Source organism: Leptonychotes weddellii, chromosome 2, assembly GCF_054177405.1.
Source record: "Leptonychotes weddellii isolate Sample4059 chromosome 2, ASM5417740v2, whole genome shotgun sequence".
NCBI classification, from domain to species: domain Eukaryota; kingdom Metazoa; phylum Chordata; class Mammalia; order Carnivora; family Phocidae; genus Leptonychotes; species Leptonychotes weddellii.
The window spans coordinates 139,202,539-139,224,032 of NC_138370.1; the positions used below are offsets into that span (position 1 = coordinate 139,202,539).

A 21,494-nucleotide genomic window follows, 5' to 3' on the forward strand; every position below is an offset into this window, starting at 1 on the left:
TTTTGGGGCAGGGGTGTGAAATCTAGCAAGAGGTTAACAACCCGTAAAAATCTGGCAAGAGGATATAATCAAGAATTGTCGAAAATGTATTAAAATCTCCCCTCTTTTGATAAATTTGAAAGATAATAGAAGTTAATTTGGTCATGGCTTTACCTCCAACAGTGCATGCTCCAAGAAGATTCACAATATTCATGTGATTACCGAGGTAACTCAAGACTTTGAGCTCAGACATCAGGGCCTCTCGTTCGGTTAAATGGGCACTTGCTAAAATTAGAAAAATGTTTCATCTTAGCGAAGAGCCAATTTGGCAAGTCAATGTTGAGGGCATGCAGGAGCCTGCAGAAACTTACGTTTGAGCATCTTAACGGCCACAGTCATGGCCGCATCTGACTTAATGAGGCCATATGCAGTAGCCTCAACGACTTTCCCGAAGGCACCGGCCCCCAGAGTTTTCCCTGCAGAAAGGAGGAGAAGACAGTAAGTGATGGCGGTGGGACCGACGAACCACCTGGGTAATTTCAAAGTCAACAATTAAGGAATTGTTAAAGAATTAAGGCCAAGTCTGTCTAGAGACGTTTCTCTATAATGTGCTTTATGCGAAATCTACCAAAGGTGGTGAAATGTCACAGAAAATACTTACTGTCTCAGGTGGAACAGAACAAAGGAAGCTAATGGGGTTCCCTAAAGTCATTGTTAATATGTGTACACAAAAAGGTTACATGGAAAGCCCGTTTTCATACTGACCAAAACTCAGCCTGTTTCTGGGAAACTCCCATTTATGATCATAAGGAAGTTGTGTTGGGTCTATGTAAACATAATTGTTTCCATTTATCTCCTCAACAACCTTCCACTGTACTTCATACATGGGTTTCTGGTCAGGGGAGAGAGGGAGAGATATACATCATCTTTTAATGATTAATGTTTCAATCATTACAGCCCTTAGGGTTGAGAACGAATGAATGATTACCTGTAAATATTTGTAGGTAAGAATCATCACGATAATGCACATCATACCAGCCGCGATCACAAAACCAATCAGCAAAGGTGTGAACAGGGTGTGGGGATGGATTTGTTCTAAAATGAAAGGAGAATGTGGAATCATAAGCTATCAGCAGGGATGGATCTTCACCACAACCACCTAACCCCAAACTCACCCATCCCCCATCTTACAGCCCAAGCAGGATTCAAAGCCAAGGGCATCTCATCAGCTCCTTGCCTTGCTAATATTACCTTACTCTGGTTATTCAAAGGAATCCTTTGAATTAACAACTTTAAACTAGACTACTGAGGAAGCAGAGACTTCTGTAGCACAAGAATAATTTTATGCTGTTTTGTCCATAAAAAGCGACATATGAATGAACTTCCTACTTCAACTAAATTCCTGCCTTGGACAACTTTAAGAAGTTTCCTAAATTTATGGATGGTTTATAGTTTCTTCTTTATGTTTTCCTATATTTTCCAAATTTTCTACACTGAGCAAGAATTTCTTCTACAACCAAGAAAACATTTTTAAAGTGTTCTTTTCATTGCCTGTCTGAGAAAAAAAAACTGTGACAAAGAACAATGTAGGATTCTTCCCCTCATTACTCAAAAACTGAAAGTATACCGCTTATTGGCACACGTCTTTGCCAACTCGAGAAAACAAAAACTAAGCCCTACGCAGGTAGGTGCCCAGTTTCTTTGTCTTCTAACTTCATACCAATTCATCAATTTATCCACAAGGATCATTTAACTTATGTTAGGAGAGGTAGTCCCTCATGAATCAAATTTTACAGATATTAAAGAAATAGCTCACTGACATAACTTCGTAAAAAGCAGCGTTAACTTTCTGATACAGTGTCTGGCAATGTGTTAAAATACATGATTTTCAATAACTAAAATTTTAAATTGAATTTAAGTTTTTAAATTGCCCTAATTCTGGTTATATTTGGCTACGAGGCAAATACACTTCCCTATTTTCTCTTTCTACCCCCTTTTTAATGAGAACGACTGGAAATACACAATTCACTATATACACATACACACACAAGTGCATGCATACATACATATGTGCACACACACGTAAATACATACGTATGTGGTTAAAATCACTGCATACATGTTATTAACGAACTAGTACAGAATGAAACGTAGTGAGTTCGATGACAGCATGGGACAATGAAGAAATTACCAGAAATGACATGGCCATTGATGGAATGGACTTAAAATCATGACTGATATGGCAGGCAGAGCCTGAACATCCCCTTAAAATTGGATTAAAAAGAAATATACCTTTGTTGTTACCTTTAAATGCAAAGTTAAAAAAGGCAGAACTCCTGCCCACATTGTTGTAAGCCCTACACTCGACCGTGCCGTTGTGCTTGAACGCACTGTAATCAATGGAGCTCTGAACCACGAGTTTTCCAGACGGTGAGACAGATGAGTTTTGCATCTGCACATCCATTGGCCCAACAGGAATGGAACATCTAGAGGGAAGAAAAGAACAACCCGGATTTACTCTAAGAAAACCAATCACTCAATCAAACACATTGGATTTGGCATACTTTCACAACAAAGCTAGCGGGTCATTATCAGCAATTTCCTTTTACAACCAAGAGCGTGAGGACGGATGGGCACTTCCCTGGTGTGCCGCAAGCAAGAAGGGCATGGTGGCAAAGAAGAAAGAGGGAGTGAGACAGGAGTTTGACTCCTGATTCAAACACCTTTTCTGTGGACCAGATACTTAAAACTCTCCAGGACTCAGTTCCTGCAGCTAGAGAATGGGGATGGTAAGACCCACGTTAGAGGGTAAGTGAAAGGGCTGGAAATGAATGAAAGAAAGGATGGCTGGCACACAGTAGCCCTTGATAAAAGTAACTGTGAAAGGGTACATGAGGGCTGAAGAAAAGAGTCTGGAGGAGGAAAGAGATCAGGTCTACAAGGATGAAGACAGGGCGGCCCCCAACACCCCAGCAGCTCCAGGTTTTACCGATGGAGACAGGCTGGACCGCTGGCGTGTACTCCTGATGGCAGAGCCCATCACGGGCTGAACCCAGAGGATCCCATTTTAAATTACGTCCCCCATATACCTAATACTTTCCTATTCCCTTACCTCGCTTTATTTTCCTCATTAGCACTTAACTGTTCATTTCATCTTTAGTTTACTTCTACCCATGAGATGTAAACTCACAAAGCAGGGACTCAGGTGCATTTTGCTCACTAGACCAGCGTCTGGTATACGACTCCGTAAGTATTTGCCGTATGAACGACGGTAACTGCTAGGGCTGCTTCCACGGTAGGGGCTTTTCCAGGGGTCTCGAGTCCTTCTTCCCGTTCCCCAAAGAAAACATTCCAATAAAACCCCGCTGAAAACAACAATCCTACGTAATCTCTTCCAACTTGTTGTGATAAAAAGGACTATTCTGTGAAAAATAAGATTTCTATTATTATCCTATTCAATTGTGATGTTACACTGGGCTTTTAAAGCCTGAGCACAAGATAGCATCTGATGGATAAAAACAGCCATGGTGACCCCATTTTCATCTTCAGGTAATGTGAAAGGACAATTTAAGGCTTAAGTGCAAATTGGGAGGGAGAAGAAGCACAATGCCAGATGTGTTCTGCTCAGGGGCCGGGCGCCTAATCAAGGAGAAAACCTTTTAAAAACACGGAGCTTACAAATGCCGTATGTATGCTGTAACTGCACGATCATTACTTTTTGGTAACTTGGCAATTAACTTCTGAGGTAATTTTTTTTTTCATGATAACTACAGCCACATTTCCCACACACATTGCCTCCTGTGTATAGGATGGAAATCTAATTACCCTGTCCTGGAAAATTGCTTTATCTACCTGCAGGCTAGAAATTGCATGATAAATCCAAAAGATAACCACCAAAATAGAGAAGTCACTCAATAATCATTTTTCAGCAAACAAAATTAATGTCTACCACGAAAAATACAGCAATTATGCCCCCATAAAAAGCTACACAGAAAAAATATATAATCAAACAAAGCTTTAAAAAAAAAATGACAACCTATCTGACATGCAACTACATTGCAGTCCTTCCCTCATTCGTGTCAGGTAGTACCCCAAATAATCCTCTCACCTCTGCTCGGTTCCTGGACAAAAATACCAATCTACTGTGGGCTCTGGGAATCCTGCTACCACACACTGGAGCATGCCATTCACGAGACTTTCATGAGTCAGGATTTCTGGTTTTGCTGAAGGAAAAGAGAAACGGCCATACGTCAGACTGCTGGAAAACCTCAAGACTCCCCGCCTCCACTGTTTTCGAATCCTTAGAACTTTCCTTGAGGTTGAAGAGGACCCTGAAGGAACACGTTCAAAGGGGAGAACTGGAAGCAGTGAGTGGCAGGCACAGGGAGACAGAGGTGAGGGCCAGACCAGGAAAGGCTTTCACAGTTAGAGCTGCCTGGCCCCAGTGTAGACTGTCCACACTGCAGATGTGGGGGTCCCTGAGAACTTCCTGTTCAGGGACGACTGAAGCAGGGTTCATAGGACCACTGGCCAGGTTTCTGTTTCCAGTGAGGGGGAATGTGAAAGACTGCTTCTAATCCAAACTTTACAATTCCAAACTGTTGTGAAGGTGGAAATCCTATTTAAGATTCCTGCCATCAGAATTTCAAATTGCTGAATCTGCCATAGGAATTTCAAGTTATGGCGCAGACTTGAGTGGATAAAATTAAGAGCACTTACAGGAAAAGAGAAGCTCTCCCTGCACACCCCCCACAGGAATGTCTTTTTTTTGGGGGGGGGGGGCAGAAGGGAGTGGGTGGAAATAAAAGAAGTGAATCACCCTATTTACAGAGAAGCCAAAACATAAGAGTAAAATACAATATGGGCTTTTAACTCCAAATTTGTATTTCAAATGCAAAATATGGACAGAAAAATTACAACAGGAAACCAGCCCAAGAGTTTTAGTCATACGTATACCTAAACCTGCGTACAATCAACTGAAAAAGTAAGTTGTATCAGCAGGAATGCTCTAATTTGACATTTCTGGGTAACGACAATAATCAACTGGTATTCAATCAAGAGTGCCCTAAAGCACTGCAAATTCTTGAGATTATTTTCTAATGTGAAAGGAAAATGAACTTGATATGTTCAGCTGTTCTTTTTTTTAAGATTTTATTTATTTATTTGATAGAGAAAGCACAAACAGGGGGAGGGGCAGAGGCAGAGGGAGAAGCTGACTCCCTGCTGAGCAAGGAGCCTGATGAGGGGCTTGATCCCAGGACCCTGGCATCATGACCTGAGCCGAAGGCAGATGCTTAATTGACTGAGTCACCCAGGTGTCCCTATTACGTTCAGTTGTTCTATAGGAAATATATTTGAAGGATTCTAACCCTTTAAGAATGAGTAAGCTAAGCCGTAAGGATCTGATGGCATGGGTGGGGGATGCGCTCACCCCGAAACCTCAGTATGGCATCAGGACAGAACTCTGGGAGCCACACGCAGGGTGGGCGGACCTGCACACCGGCTCCCACGCTCATCAGTCCTCTGCCCTCCATCAAGTCTCCTCGGGTGTCACGTGGGAATAACAACAGTACCCATCCCATAACGATGCTATGACAATTAAATGAGATGGAGTACACAAAGAACGAAAAAGGATTCACAGATAGGAAACAGATTAATTATTAATTTATTAATGATTCAGCTATTATTTTCAATTCAGAGTACCTACCCTTAGTTAATCAAGTCTGCTACCAATTAAATTAACTGTATTTGCCACTCTGAACAGTCTCTTCAGTGATCGAGAAATTGCTTAAGATAGTGTGATAACTAATGTGCCTGTGTTTTAACCCGATGCATTGGGAATCTGACCTCGATTATGTTGCAACTGATAAGAAAAACGTACGTGGTGAGAAGGCGGCAGGACCAACAGATCAGAAGCTTAGGAGCTTATTTCTTTAAAGCAAGGGAACACTGTAGAACAACTTCTCAGCACCTCACCTCCTTGCAGGCAAAACGGCTTGGCGGGGAGCAGAGCCCACATGCATGGCACACCCACCTGTCAGTCAGCCTGGTCCCGCGGATGGGCAGGCCATTTGGCTCATACACACAAAAGAGCGGCACTCCAAAGCAATCTCAAGGTAGGAGCATCCTTGAGAGTTTGGGTCCAATGCCAGCTTTCACAAATAGAGCAAGAAGACGAGCCATCGTCTTGTGAAAGCATCCATCTGGCAAGTCTCATTTAATTATCATGGGCAACTGTGTGATTGGGAGGAAAAGTAGGACAGAACACAAAAAAACAGTAGAACTTTAGGAGAATGCTATTTGCTGAAGACGGCAGGCGCCATAAGGCAGGTCTCTCTGGACTCTTTTCAAGTGTCATCTCCTTTTCCAAGCCATCCTCAACTCTCCAAAGCCAAGTTGGTCGGTCTCTCCTCCCTATTCCCGCAGCATGTTAGAGCACCTGACCCTCTTATACAACATCCTGGTCTGCCTCCTCCATCAGACTCTATGTTCTCAAGGGCAGAATCACATTTTACCAGTGGTACCTCTGACTCGGAGCAGAGTCTGACCTGTGGCAGACACATGGTAAGAGCTATCTGAACGATGAAGTCCCCTCCAAAGAACCAAGTTCCTCAGAGTCAAAGGAATTCGATTAGAATCACAAGAAGGGATCTGCTGGTTGATTTTGCTGGGTAGGGACACAATTTTCACTCTTTTATCATAGTGGGCCAATCAGATAGCCACATGTCTACCTGGTCTTATGACTTTTGCTTTAACACCGAGATTAAAGGGGAGAGAGTCCACACAGAGATGGCAAAGATAATTGGACAGGACTTAGACGGGAATCAAGGTCCTAAGACACATTCTCTCACATCGACATTCCTTCCTAATGCCACAGGACAGATTTTTCAGAGTGGAATTAACTAACTCAATAGAAAAAAAAAAAAAAAGCTGAAAGGGTACCTTAAGATGTTAACAATGGTTATCTCTGGGTAGTCGGGTTATGGATAGTTTCTATTTTATTCTTTTGCCTTATTTTCTAATTTTTTTGTTTTTACAATGAATATGTACCTAGCTAATAATGAACCAATAAAAATTTTTTAATTAAAAAAATTGGAACAGCTCAAAATTACATAATCAGTTACATTTTGCTCTGGCTATACAAGTTCTCAAGATCCAAGCCTTCCAGCGTGACACCTGGTGGCAGTTACACAACGGCCAGGGCTGGCAAGTGGCGCAGTCCGGCTGGCCTACTTGTTCCTATGTGCTGGTTAATTGGGCAGATTTTTAAGCTACTGTCTCAGGCCAGTTGTAACCCGAGGCTAGCATAGCAGCTTTTGTCCTGTTGGTCCTTAGCCTGGCCAACCAAGCTCAGAAGGTCTCTAAACTTTAATGTGCATTCAAAGCACTAAGAAAAAAAATTAGAACGGACATTCCTGTCCCCCGTATGCTGAGGATCTGCCCCAGCAATGTGCCTTTTTGTTTTTTTAAGATTGTATTTATTTGCGAGAGAGAGAATGAGAGACAGAGAGCATGAGAGGGAGGAGGGTCAGAGGGAGAAGCAGACTCCCTGCCAAGCAGGGAGCCCGATGTGGGACGCGATCCCGGCACTCCAGGATCATGACCTGAGCCGAAGGCAGTCGCTTAACCAACTGAGCCACCCAGGCGCCCAGCAATGTGCCTTTTTAACGTACCTACACAAAACCCTGATCAGGGCCGGGACAAGGGTGAGGCAAGAGAAGCACGTAGGGTGTGGAATTTAAGAAGGCAACCACCTTCCTCAAGGTCTCGCAAATACAGGGCTGGCACCATGAGTGAGCACCTCCTTAAATTTTACACTCCAGGCGCCTCACCCTAATCCCAGACGTGTCCCTAACATTGGTGATGACAGACCTCATTTTGAAAAGGCTAAATTACACGAGTACAGTTTCAGCTCTACATGGCAAGTTGCACTATGAAAATGTTTAATGCATAAAGAATGAGCTAGGTATAAATCTGATTCCTAAAAATGAAAATCTGGGCTCATCTGCATTTTGTAAGTGCCTCAATGCACTGTGTAAGGCATTAAATATGCATTTTGCTTTTAAAGATACATAACTCTGCAATTCTCCAGGTTAAATCTGAGCTGTAGTTTCAGAGATATTCTGCAATCAGCACTATACCAAATGACACATTCCCTAATTCCTCCCAAGTTGGAGGTTTAGATAAGCCTAAGAGGTGCATGAGTTACGTATTTCCTGTGGAGATTAAGAAAATAGCCTTTTCTCCTTTCAAAGCATTGTGGACCTAAGTCATTCCAGTGTCTCCAACAACAATGATCAACTCGTAGGCTGATTTCAGAGTACTTATGACTCTATTGAGAATTTATGGCTCATGCAATTAAAAATCCTAACCATTTGCAGATTTACCCCAAAGGTATGTGATCTTGAAAAATATTCCTTTTTGCCACCATCAGGTCCATACGGAAGGCAAGAACAAAACAAATTTTTAAGAACACAGCACAGATAATAAGAGCTGGTGTGGGGGTGGGAGGAGATGCACAAGTAATGGATGGGGAAGCATTTTTGAGTTGAGCTCCTCTCGTCCCTGACCACCTCGACCAGCTCCTGCTATAAACGCACATTTTCCCACAGCTATAATCAGCAAAGAACACAGACTGAAGTCTCCAAACAACAAAAGGCTAAATGAAGAGGGATCATAAGGATACATTTTGTTTTTATGACTGTAGGTCTGCTGGTATTTAATGGCCACATAGCAATACTCTGTAGCAATTTGGCACTATTTGGGCCTGGGTCAAATCTACATTCCTGCCACAACACTGCTGTGATAAAGGAACTTAAATCAGCTAAAACAGGAGTATAAAAATATTCAGGTTAACGTTTTATTATTGAGCATAAAAAGTAACATTTTATTGGACTGCATCTCTTAAGATGAATAGGGCTTTTTAAAAAGGCAGTTCAAAAGGAGGAAATCACTTATTACCATAATGATGCAGAGTTCAACATTAATTCTGTTCTTTTTTTTTCATTTTTTAAACTATTTATTTATTTATTTATAATTATATTATGGTAGTCACTGTACAGTACGTCATTAGTTTTTGATGTAGTGTTCCATGATTCATTGTTCAGGTTAACTTTTACTCATATAAAAGTATACTTCCAAAAAAATCCCTGGAATAGATATTTTGAAAATATATTTTGTTTTTACACATTCTTAAAGATTGCCAGAGGAGTGCCTGGGTGGCTCAGTCGGTTAAGCATCCGACTCTTGGTTTCGGCTCAGGTCATGACCTCAGGCTCGTAAAATTCAGCCCCACGTCAGGCTCCACGCTGGGCGTGGAGCCTACGTAAGATTCTCTCCTTCTCCCTCTCCCCGACCCCCCTCTCCCTCCCTAAAATAAATAAATAAATAAATAAATAAATAAATAAATAAATAAATAAAAGTCGACAGAAATTGGCATATGGGCACTTTGACAGAAGTCTGTTTAACAAACGAAACAAAACTTCAACTATAGTCGCCTGTATCCAGGTGTCTTTAACAGGAGTGTTTACCATTAAAAACAAAAAAAACAGCCTCCTAGTGAAGTGATATTCTAAACTAGGGGTAAGCTAACTTTTATTGTAAAGGGTGAGGCAGTAAATAATTTAGGCTTTGTGGGCCTTAGGGTCTGTCTTGCAGATACTTGACTGTGTCACTGTGAACCACAAATGTAGCCAGACATGCAAACCAATGTGCACAGCTGTGTTCCAATAAACTTTACTTATGGACACTGACATTTGAATTTTCTTTTCATGTTTCACAAAATCTTCTGATTTCTTTTTTTCAACCATTCAAAAGAAGGTCTTTGTTTATGCGCCCTTCAAGAATTGGCTGCAGGCACAATCTGGCCCTAGGGCTCCTCTGTCTCTAGAGCCATTAAAGATCTCCCAGTCCTGAGATTAGGGATACAACTACCTGCAGAAAGCCTTCCTCAGTCAGGGTCACCATGCTCAATGTCCAGGGGCACCACGGAATGCATGCATGTGACCCAGACACGCAGAGTGCGGGTATGGACACACAAGTGGAGGGCAGCCATGGGTCCAATGCTAGTTTTCTACTCAGGAAAAGCAGTGAATTCATTTTGTTACATAATTCAAAAGTGGAGGATAAGAGTTATTGACATAATACCCATGGAAAAATTATGCATCTATTCTTGGGTTAATTTAAATTTACACTAAATTATAGGCGAACCTGTGTTCATGTATCCATGAAGGGGCTAATCTGATGTAAAAACAGATCTGGCTCCACTGGAAAGGAAATTTCCATAGAGTCCAAATTCCACTAATAGGGAGTACTCATACTGTTTTTAGAAAATGATGCCCCCCAGTTCAGGGTCAATTTCTGGCAGAAGTTGACATGGTTATAGAACTTCAACCTGTTTCTCCTGCTTTGCTACCATAAACATGAAACGTTGGCCAGACCACATCAACAAAGGGCTCACGACCTAGACAGGTTACCTGTTCTCAAAAAGGTTCAGCGTTTTACTAGATCCCCCAAATTAGCAACACCAGACCAACTTTTCTCATGAGACGTGCGGGGGAAAGAATACCGACACATTTCCTAAATGTTTTTTCAGAATTAAGAGAATCCAATCCTACTTTAAAAGTAGGTTGCCATGATATCCCTTTTTTCTTTCAACTCACATGTCTCCGGCAATTCTTGCAGCCACAGAGATCTTTATTAGGAGAAGGAGATATTCAAGTGTCACATCAAAACAACACTCATAACTCCCAAACAACTGAACAACAAAAACTCATTTCAAATTCAGTAATAGAGAATAAAAACAGAGCTCAGACCCTGTCAGGTATCACAAATGAACACACGCTACCTATAAAAAGATTAATGTAAAAAGACAAGTGCCTATTTTTATACAGATTAGCAACCCCAGTAAGAAGATCTGAAAATTATTCCTTAATTTAGAACTGTCCCAAAAGCCAGCACAGTGTATTTTCTGTGACATATGTTTAAGACACAGGAGCATGGAAGATAATGACAGATGATAACCTTATTTACTGCCAGGCACTTAGGCAAGGTCGCTCAGTTGAGATTAAACAAGATAATTATAAACCTTAAATAAGCATCTGATGGGTTTCTTTAAAACCCCAGTCACATCATTTGCGACCTAATCCGTACTCCACAGTGTTTCAAAACTGCACCAGACATGGGTTAAAAATATTATGCACTATTCATGCAATGAGATACCCAAATGAGGTTGCAGAAGAGTCACGGAAAGGTGTGCACAATGCATTCATTGTTCAGCACCAAAACACGAGCTTATGAAGCAATAGGACCTCATTTTTGGGAAAAAAAAAAAAGTTTAAGGCTCAGGAAGAACATATACAATAAGCTTAATGACTGAGCCACCCAGGCACCCCACCAAGCTACATTTCTGGTTACTGTGATAGCCTTACAGCAAATTCTCAAAAGCAAGTAAATAAATCAGAAAGGAGTTCTATTCAGCACTGATTTTATTTAATGTTTAAGAATTCCAGTAATTTGGGGGTGCCTGGGTGGCTCAGTCAGTTGAGCATCCGACTCTTGATTTCAGCTCTGGTCATGATCTTGGGGTCGAGGGATCAAGCACGGAGACTGGGGCTCTCTCTCTCCCTCTGCCCACTGCTTGTGCTCTCCACTGCTTGCGCGCGCGCTCTCTCTAAAAAAAAAAAAAATTCTAGTAATTTTAGAGTAGATCTAATAGAATCCATCTAGTAGGAAAAAAAAACCACTAAAAAGCAAAGCCTCTCAAGCAAAACTCAACAGTCAAGTGTGTTAGTCGTAAGCCTTAAAATGTTTAGCCTCTAATGCAAGTACGGCTTGGACACCCAAATATTTGGAAGGTCCTATCAGCCCTGAAAAAAGGGAGACAGAAGGTAGAAAACATTTCTACTTTCCAAAGTTCTAGTAACTCTGCTCTCACATAATAGGGATCGTGAAAGGCACAGACCTAAAGCCCCCAAACTAAGCAATCCTTGATGACCACCCCACATTACCATTTAAACCTGGGTGAAGGTCCCTGAGAACTCCAGCCAGGTGGGTGACCTACAGGGCTGGCTAATAGGCAGTCTAAGCTATTTATAGACGTGGCCGACTTGAGGTCTGCCCTCACCTTCAGCAAATGTGCTGCTTTGTTTGCAGGATGTTACCCTTCAGAGTGGCTTCTCCCTAGAAGGAGAGTTTAGCCACCCATAACTAGATTTAACTATGACCAAAAATGCATAAAAGGCAGCCCAGATCTTGTAAATGTGGTCAAAGAGAAACTTTCTCATCAGGTGGCCTCATTCTGGATGATTTATTACTTTGACTGATACGGGTACACTGTATGATCTATAAATAATTGCTCATACCAGACAGGATGTTAATTACATGATATGGTGATTTAGAAATAATGCATTATTTAGCATTTCCTCAAATCGTTTCAACCCCCTTTTAACACTCTGCTGTAAATGAAGTAGAGTCGGTGACTTTGAGAGTTAATTTGGTGCAGTTCAGCGGTCATTTTGGATAGCCAATCTAGCTTAACATTACCTGCGTTCCATGTAAGCCCAATGGTGAAGGCAAGCCCCCGGATTCTCTATATCTTGCTTGTGCTGCCTGCCTTCCTGAGTACCACAGTCCTCTGACTCAACTGGCTAGGTTTGCCATTAAAGGGTAGACCTTTAAGACTGGAGAGAGGCCTATTTCTAGCCCCTAGAGACCATTTACCACAAATTTTAGATTCATAATGCTGATCAGGAAATGTTATCAGATAACGTTTTAAAAAGGCATTTTAAGGTTCATGGCAAATCAAAACCAAAATGAGCTATCACCCACACTGTGAGTGTGTCTATTACCAAAAAGAAAGAACAAATGTTGACAAGGGTATGGAGGAGGAGGAACCCTCCTACATCGTTGGTGGGAATGCAAACTGGTACAGCTGCTGTGGAAAAGAGCATGGTGGTTCCCCAAGAAATTAAAAATAGAACTACCCTATGATCCAGCAGTCCCACTTCTTGATATATATCCTAAGGAAACAAAACTATTACCTTGAAGAGAGATCTGCACTCCTATGTTCACTGCGGTATTATTTACAATAACCAAGGTATGGAAACAACCTAAATTTCCTTCGATGGATGAACAGAGAAAGAAAATGTGACACACACACACACACACACACACACACATACACACAGGAATATTATTCAGCTTTAAAAAGAAGGAAATCCTGCCATTTGTGACAACATGAATAAACCTCAAAGGCAATATGTGACATGCAATAAGCCAGACAGAAAGACAAATACCGCATGGTATCACCAAATGGAGTATTGGGGAAAAAAAAAAATCAAGTTCATCAAAAAAGAGCGGAAAAGTGGTTTTCAGGGCCCAAGGGATGGGGGAAATAGGGAGAGGCATTAAAGGAATACAAACAGGTGTAAGATGGGTAAGGTCTGAGGATCTAATGAATTACATGGTGACTATAGCTGATAACACTGTATGATATAACCAAAATTTGCTAAGAAAGTAGAACTTAAGTGTTCCTACCAAAAAAAAACCAAACACCCTGTTCACCCCCAAAAACCCAGAAAACCAAAAAGGGTAAACATGTAAGGTGACAAATGTGTTAATTAATTCAATGGGGGGGGCAGGGGAGTCCTTTCAAAATGTTTACATATATCAAAGTCATCATGTATACACTTCAAATATCTTACAATTTTGTCAAGTGTACCCCAATAAAGCTGAAAAAAAAAGTTTATTGGATCTTCTTAAAATCATTCCCCATATTTGAAAAATCAACTGCTTTTATCATATTAATCATACTTTCTTTCCACAATTATGTATATTACTTCAGGATTCACATGGGATTATTTGAAATTATATGCCAAAATAAACTTGTAAAATATGTACATTACTGATTAATACTTAAATCCGCTCTAACGTTTAAAATGTATTCAAGAAATATTGGGTGGAGAGGGAAAAGAGCAAGTGTATCATTTGGAGTTAAATGTACACTTGGCCTTTTATTTGTCCTGGATCTGGTAAAAAAAAAAAAAAAACCTTTATTGTATGACAGTTATTGTAAGCAAGGAGTCCATAGATTTCTAACCGAGTATCACAGGCTCCCTATAATAGAATCTTGGTGGTGTCGCTTTTTCTAATACCTCCAAGAATCTTGAAAAGAGTAGGTCCTATCAGGAAAGCACTTTTATTGTATTAGGTCATTGTAGCTAAATATATTTAAGAAAAAGAAAAAGGAAAGCACTTCTGGGTAGTTGTGTAGCTTTTAGAACTCTACTTTCCTCCAAATTTTGATCTGCAAAGGAAAGAAATGGACATTTTCACCAAAGATCTCAAACTTCTTTTTAGAACTAAGAATCTGATTTCTGTATACATCTTCAATAAGCCTGGCAAGGGTGATTACAGTAATGCAAATTCAGTGCGAAGAATCATTGGCTTTGTTGTTTGTTTTTTAATGAAAACTCTCCCCGGGACGTCCCCTTCCAAAAAAAAAAAAGGGCATCTGGGTGGCTCAGTGGGTTAAGCGTCCGACTCTCGATTTTAGCTCAGGTCATGATCTCAGGGTCGTGAGATCGAACCCCGCATCAGGCCCCATGCTGGATGTGGAGTCTGCTTTAGATTCTCTTCATCTCCCTCTCACTCTGCCCCTCCCCACTCCCACCCCACTCTCTCTCTCATTCTCTCTAAACAAAACCAAAAAACCCCAAAAAACTTCCACTGGAAGTTCTGCTCAAAAACAGCAAACATGTTATATAGCTGATGGCCTTTATAAATCACCTTTAATGCCATGGAGCCAACTGAACAGACCCATGGAAATCATGGTTTGGTTAGAGAAGTTAAAAACAGACTTAAAACATTTTCAAGTTTGGGGCGCCTGGGTGGCTCAGTCGGTTGAGTGACTGCCTTCGGCTCAGGTCATGATCCCAGGGTCCTGGGATCGAGTCCCACATCGGGGTCCCTGCTCTGCGGGGAACCTGCTTCTCCCTCTCCCACTCCCCCTGCTTGTGTTCCCTCTCTTGCTGTGTCTCTGTCAAATAAATAAAATCTTTAAAAAAAAAAAAAAAAAAACATTTTCAAGTTCAATATGCTACATATTTTTCACTAACACAAACTGACAGAATATGGTATTTTTTAAAGCCTCCCACATAAGCAATTAAAACACACACACACACACACACACACAACAGGCACACACCCAATGTACTCTAATCTACATGTGGAGTTTTTTAAACAAATGAATTTTTCAGCCATCAAACATTTAACCATTCAAAATCGTGGATTTTCATTAAGCATTTCTCAGCGCTGAATCTATTAAGCAATTATGCATCAATGTCACTGAGTAAAAGTCACTGAATTTCTACACTAATATTATGCATTTATTATTCTGATTTTTTTCAATTCTAATTTTTGCACAGCCAAATTCCTTTCATCCTTGGGGCTAAGCTTATTTACAGAATAAATCACACAGTAGATCTACGTACCTATTTGGCTCAGCTAAAACGTTATGTCAAAATGGACAGACACAACTGCTCCAATTTTAAATTTCAAGACTATTTTCAGCTTTTGATTTTAAAATTTAACATTATAAAATCTTCAGTTAAAAAAAAAAATCAACAAAGTAATTAGCTACCTTTATCTGTAAAGAGTGATTGGACACACTTCACAAGAGGTAGATGTTTTTAAGTTTCGCACAAAAATACCACCTCTGTCAAAGCATTTGGAGCTCGAGAAATCCAACGTGTTAGGTAAGTGAAAGAAATGCCTTTTGTCGTTTAAGTGTTTGTAACAAACTGACATCAACGAAAGACTTCCTGAAAGACTTATAACCTCAGTGGGGAGAGGGGCGCCTGGGTAGCTCAGTTAAGCTTCTGCCTTGGGCTCAGGTCATGATCTAAGGGTCATGAGATTGAGCCCCACATCGGGCTCCCTGCTCAGTGGGGAACCTGCTTCTCCTTTACCCTCTGCTGCTCCCCCTGCTTGTGCTCTCTTGCTCATGCTCTCTCTCTCAAGTAAATAAATAAAATCTTAAAAAAAAAAACAAAAAAAAACCTAAGTGGGGAGACACTAGACCACCCTTCTCTGTGTGCCTGGTGCCATGAAGCAGGACCTCAGTAAATGCTGGGTGGGTGTCTGAGACCCAAGCCCCAGAATAAACAAAAGGCCTTCTGCCCCGCCCCAACAGGGAATCCGAAGGAAAAACAAAAACAAGAACATCATTTGGGAAGCTTAATGCTGTTTCCTATCTAGTTTCAAATAGGCATGAGTTCACCAGCAGGTGACTAATGCTGATCCTGCTGGATGGCAAATTGGCCTGCTAAGGAAAATGGCAGCAAATTCTGTCACCAGAGAAAAGGAACAGTGACTTTAGAGACATCTTTCTAAGGTCAGTGACTCACAGCCAACCGGCAGACCACATAGCAAATGGAAGCAGGAGAAGGGGGAAAAGAGACAGATCTTCATGCCTCCTTGACCTTGAAGCCAGGGAAAGAGAGATGCAAATGGCACTGAATTTTAAAAAAATTCCCAACTACTGAGCTTCTCGAAGTGAGGTCTGTGGAGTCGGCAAGGGCCATGATCTGCTGTTACTGGTCTGCAAGAGGTAAGTGCAACCAATTGACAATAAGCATTTACAAGGAGCAATTTGACAGAGTAATTTTTCTAGCTATTGAATCTCATAATAAAAAAAATTAAACTTAGATTTTTGCATGTGTCTGTTTTTACTCATTTCACCTTCCTAGGGATTGGTTCTTACTATATTTTGTAGCAAGTATTGATCTAGAATAAATTGGAAATTAAAAAAAAAAAAAGGTCCTTTACCATAGATAGTTTGAGAAGCACTGTGCTAGAGCACCCAAAAATCCAGTTTTGTGTGGCCAGTATGCATATGATGCTTGTAAGGGTATTGATTTACCCTGTAATTGTCTCTTAAGTTACTTGAATATTGAGATTTTTCAGAAGCAGATAATTTTGCCCATGTATAATATGCTAAGCATCTCTGATTAACATCTGAATTAATCTAGAGATATTTGAAATGCAGGCCAATGAGATACCATATAATCAACACTGCTCTGAGGAACTGCGATGTTAATTAACACGATTTCCTCAAAAAAGGTAAGTTCTGTGGTCAAAGCAGTTTGAGCTCTATACCTCATCCCACACCCCCTTCCTGGGGAGGCATAATACACACCTGCACATTAAGGATCCTGACAAGGCCTGGAGTGAAGAAACTTGTTTAGCCCCATAGATGTGACCCTCTTTATCTCAACACTTAAGAACACTCTGTTCTTAGAAATGAGGGTGTAGTTAAAAGACTCCAGATTAGCAATCAAAAACCTGCCTTGAGTATCACCTTCCTGTCTTCATTTTAGTTGGATCACACTCCCCCACCCCACACCACCGAGCTGCAGCATCAAGTAACTTGTACAACAACTTCACAGCAAATAAGCTCCTTGAGGACAAGAAATTGGCACCCATCCTTTGTTCCCACAGCCCTCCTGCAGCCCAACACACACAAAGCACTCAGCAAGGCTGTCTCCTCATCTCCCACCCCTCAACACACACCCAGGATAGCTAATTCCAATGGTCATCTTGTCGACCACTCCCCTGGAATTCTGTGTCTTTGGAGGCCTCCTGTCCCCTGGCCCCGACTGGTGTGGTGTGGCAGACACCTGTTGTCCTTTCCTGGACATGCAGATAGGCCCTAGAGTAGAGCCAGGAAGGAGCTTTGCACAGGGCAGAAGCCCCAGCTGGTGAGGTGCTCCCTTGGCCTCAATCTCTGTGCAAAAACATTTCTCTAAGATGTTGTGGGGGCCACCGCAGGGCAGGATTCAGGTGTTCAAGTTCCCAGGCCCCAAGCTCTCCTCCCACCTAAAGCACCTGCCTCCTCTCCCACAGCACCCACATGCCATGCAGTAGGGTCCCGTCGAGCTGGATCGATACTGCACTTGTCTTAGTGGGAGAACAATCTAAACACAAATAATATCACAACCCCGAAAGAGAAAGCAGTGTGACAAAGAAATCACGTCAGAGCTTGACAGCATCTCTTTCCCAACTAACACAACACTCCAGGTTCTATTCAACCTCTGGCTCCCCATTTCAACAATCAATAATAATACATTTTCCCTCAAACAACTGTTATTTTTCACTTCTATGGCTCCTCTGTTTACTTCAAAGGTAGCACCCAGAATCTGAGTGACCTCTACAAGGTCGTGTGGTCAATGAAATATAGGCCAAGGAACTGGTTTCCGTACACGTTCTTCCAACCACCAAACCGCGGGGTCTTTGTTAAGGTCAAAGTTATCCCGAGACATTATTTACATAGTACACAATGAGCTCAGTTGTGCAGCTGTTACAAACACGAGCCACAACTTAAAATTATTAAAACTAAAAAAATAAGGAACCATTCGCTTTACTCACTGTTCACATAAACATTAAATGTCACGGAAGAATTGACATCGGAATTGGACACCTGAAATGTGTAAGTGCCTCCTTCGTTCCCTTTTAATCTGGTTAGATGAAGCTCACTCACATATCTACAAAAAGAGAAAGAAAGAAAAGAAAGGAATCAATCACCCGGGAATGGTGTGCCTCGACAGAGTCTTTTCCACAGTTTCTCTCTGGAAATACCTGCCTGTTCGAGGAAGAACAAGACTCACTTTACTCAGTATTATTAACAAGACCCATGTTAACGAATCCAAACATACACACATGTATTTAATTTGGGACAAATGGCTGAGTGGGGAGAGGCTCTCTCAGCATAAAGGCAACCTCGTGGAGACTTCAGCCTCTTCCCCCTCCCCAGCTGTCCTCATGCCCATGTCCCTTTCTGCCCAAGGTCCTTCACCAGGGTCCCGAACTCACGTACCCTGCTGCGCTTTAACACCAAGCACCTAGCCACACTGGCAGGTGTCCACATGGAGGTGTAGGACCCTCGCGGCCAGGCCAACACTGTGGCCCTCAGCTTCCTTCTTGCAAGGACCACAGTCTCCTGGTTCTCCCTTCACCCCCCCCCCTACTTCTTCCTAGCGTCCTTTGCAGTATTTGCTCTTCGGGCTTCTCTTTTACTGCAAGGACAGCAGATATGGCCGTATGGACTGAGCACGTAGGCCTGCCAGGGGAGTTCTGACATGGGCGCTGGTGGGGATGGAGCGCCCTGGACAGCCCTTGACCCGCCTGAGCTGTACCACTGTCTTGACATACATAGCGGCCTATTCAGCCTCTCCTCTCATACTGCACCCACCCCTGAGCAATCTACTCTCTCTCCCACTGGACTACTTGCTGTTTGCTCACAACTTTCAAATCTTTACCTCTAGTTCAGACTTCTCGGACCTACGCCTCATCTACAGAGTTATTTTCATGCCCCATCTCCCTGCCTTGTGGGTACAGCTAATAATGACTCACACCTGCAACGTCCTCCTCCCAAGTCTTGCCCTGGGACACCTGACCCCATTTGGAAGTTGACTGCCTATCCAGGTCTACAGCCAAAGAGTGACTGCCCATGGGGAGGGACAAAAGCCCAGCTCCAGAGGGCCCCTGCGGTCAGCCTGCTGCTCACCCACCCATCCTTTCTTTTCCCCTTTACCCTGCTCTGCTCTCCTACTCCCTGGCAGGTCTCTCTCTCCCTTAATGAAGCCCTTGACCCAGAATCCCTCTGCTCTGCTTCTAGGGAACCTGACCTAGGATACTTCTTACCTGAACGTCTCCACTCGAGAGCCCCTGGTCAACCTCCAATTTAACAAACCCCAGCCGAACTCACTGTCTTTGCCCTCAACGACCTTCCCTCCTCCTTGAATGGCCTCACCGCTCACCATCCAACGTGGCTGACAGACACAGAATCCGAAGGGGCATCTTCAGCTCCTACCTCTTTCTCCCACCCCCCCAATCACTGAGTCTTACTCAAGAGGTAGCCTGGACGCCTCCCAAATCCATCCTCCTCCCTCCAGCCCTTGCACCTTGGCCCAGGACAGTGTCTTCTCTCACCCACATCCCTACAACAGCCCATAGCTCCTGACTGGAAAAAAATACGAAGTCTATCTGGGCATCTACCTCTGTTAGCCATTTGATCTGGGTCAAGTTACCTAACTCATCTGTGTCTCAGTTTCCTCTTCCATAGAAATGACAGAAAAAGAGTGCCTGTCCATGGGGTTTGTGAGGACTAAAATTATTGACTTAATATATGGAAGGTCCTTAGAACAGGGCCACCCAGGCAACAGCACCTATAGCCCACACAGAGTAAGCTACCTTTACGATTTTATTTTTCTATTTTTCTATTATTTTTATTTACTATTTTTATTTTACTTTTTACTATTTTAAGATTACTACTATTTTCATTATAAATGTCTTGAGGATCAAATGAGAGGTGTTGGGGCGCCTGGGAGGCACAGTCAGTTAGGCTTCCGACTCTTGATTTCCGCTCAGGTCATGATCTCAGGGTCTTGAGATCCAGCTCCGCATTGGCTCTGAGCTCACTGGGGAGTCTGCTAAAGGTTCTCTCTGCCCCTCCCTGTGTGCGCACGCGTGCTCTCTCAAAAATAAATAAATCTTAAAAAAAAAAAAAAAAAGACAGGTGTGATGTGACAGAACTTGGGTCCACTGCCTGGCCCAAAGCTACTGAATGAGACTTAGTTTTCTTTTAGGTTTGTTTTTTTTTTTAATTTAAGATTTATTTATTTATTTGAGAGCGAGAACATGCGAAATTTGGGGGAGGGGAGGAGGGGCAGAGGCAGAGACAGAAGGAGAGAAGCAGACCCCCTGCTGAGTGGGGAGCCCAACACGGGGCTCGATCCCAGGACCCCGAGATCATGACCTGAACTGAAATCAAGAGTCGGATGCTTAACTGACTGAGCCACCCAGGTGCCCCTATTTTTCTTAGTTTTTAAAAAAGGATTCAAAGCACTAACTTTCCTCTTTCTCTGAAAAATTATTTAATGTGTCCCTAGTATATGCCAGTCCCTGCTTTGAACTATCCCCTATGTCAGAAACGCAAAAACTGATGCACAGACTTCTGTGTGTGCTTTAAACACAAAGCAAAAGGAAATACTGGTCTGAAGACTCAAGAAAGAGCCCCAAACTTCCTTCTATCAGGTGTCCTCTCCCACATTTATGGGTCCCAGAAACAGGATCTGGTAAGCCCAGGGAAGAGGGGGAAGATGTCTAATCCCCAGGTCAAGGCTCTTTCTTTTCTTACCTGATATTACTTTCATTGTCAGACTTGGGATAATCTTCCCATTTATCAGTGAAGGTTCTGTTCATATAGATCCACTGCTGGTGCTCAGGTTTGGGATATGCCTCATATTCAACAATCAAATCCACATTCTCTCCATCATTTACAAATATTGTAGTATTCATCATGGGGAAGATATTAATGAATCCTCTATCTAATTATAACAGGACAAAACAGGAAGAAACTATTACCTACAACTACGCAACAGAAAACACAACTGCATCTTTGGATTACAAAGCTACTGGTTTCAGGTATTAACTGGCAATAACAAGTAAGAATATTT

General features: G+C 42.2%; 1 protein-coding gene across 4 annotated transcripts in view; it reads right to left on the bottom strand.

Moving 5' to 3' along the window:
- Nucleotides 1-21,494, bottom strand: part of KIT (KIT proto-oncogene, receptor tyrosine kinase) — an 82,794-nt gene that overhangs the window by 12,911 nt on the left and 48,389 nt on the right. For 2 of the 4 annotated variants that reach the window (XM_081812369.1, XM_081812370.1), the window contains exons 6-13: nt 21,176-21,365; nt 18,406-18,521; nt 4,088-4,202; nt 2,284-2,465; nt 968-1,074; nt 745-871; nt 351-455; nt 154-264 (exon numbers count right to left, since the gene is read on the bottom strand). In XM_081812369.1, the coding sequence (XP_081668495.1) occupies nt 154-264; nt 351-455; nt 745-871; nt 968-1,074; nt 2,284-2,465; nt 4,088-4,202; nt 18,406-18,521; nt 21,176-21,365 (1,053 nt within the window). Of the gene's footprint in view, nt 1-153; nt 265-350; nt 456-744; nt 872-967; nt 1,075-2,271; nt 2,466-4,087; nt 4,203-18,405; nt 18,522-21,175; nt 21,366-21,494 lie in introns of all 4 variants that reach the window. The other 2 variants (XM_081812367.1, XM_081812368.1) reach the window with 1 other exon arrangement.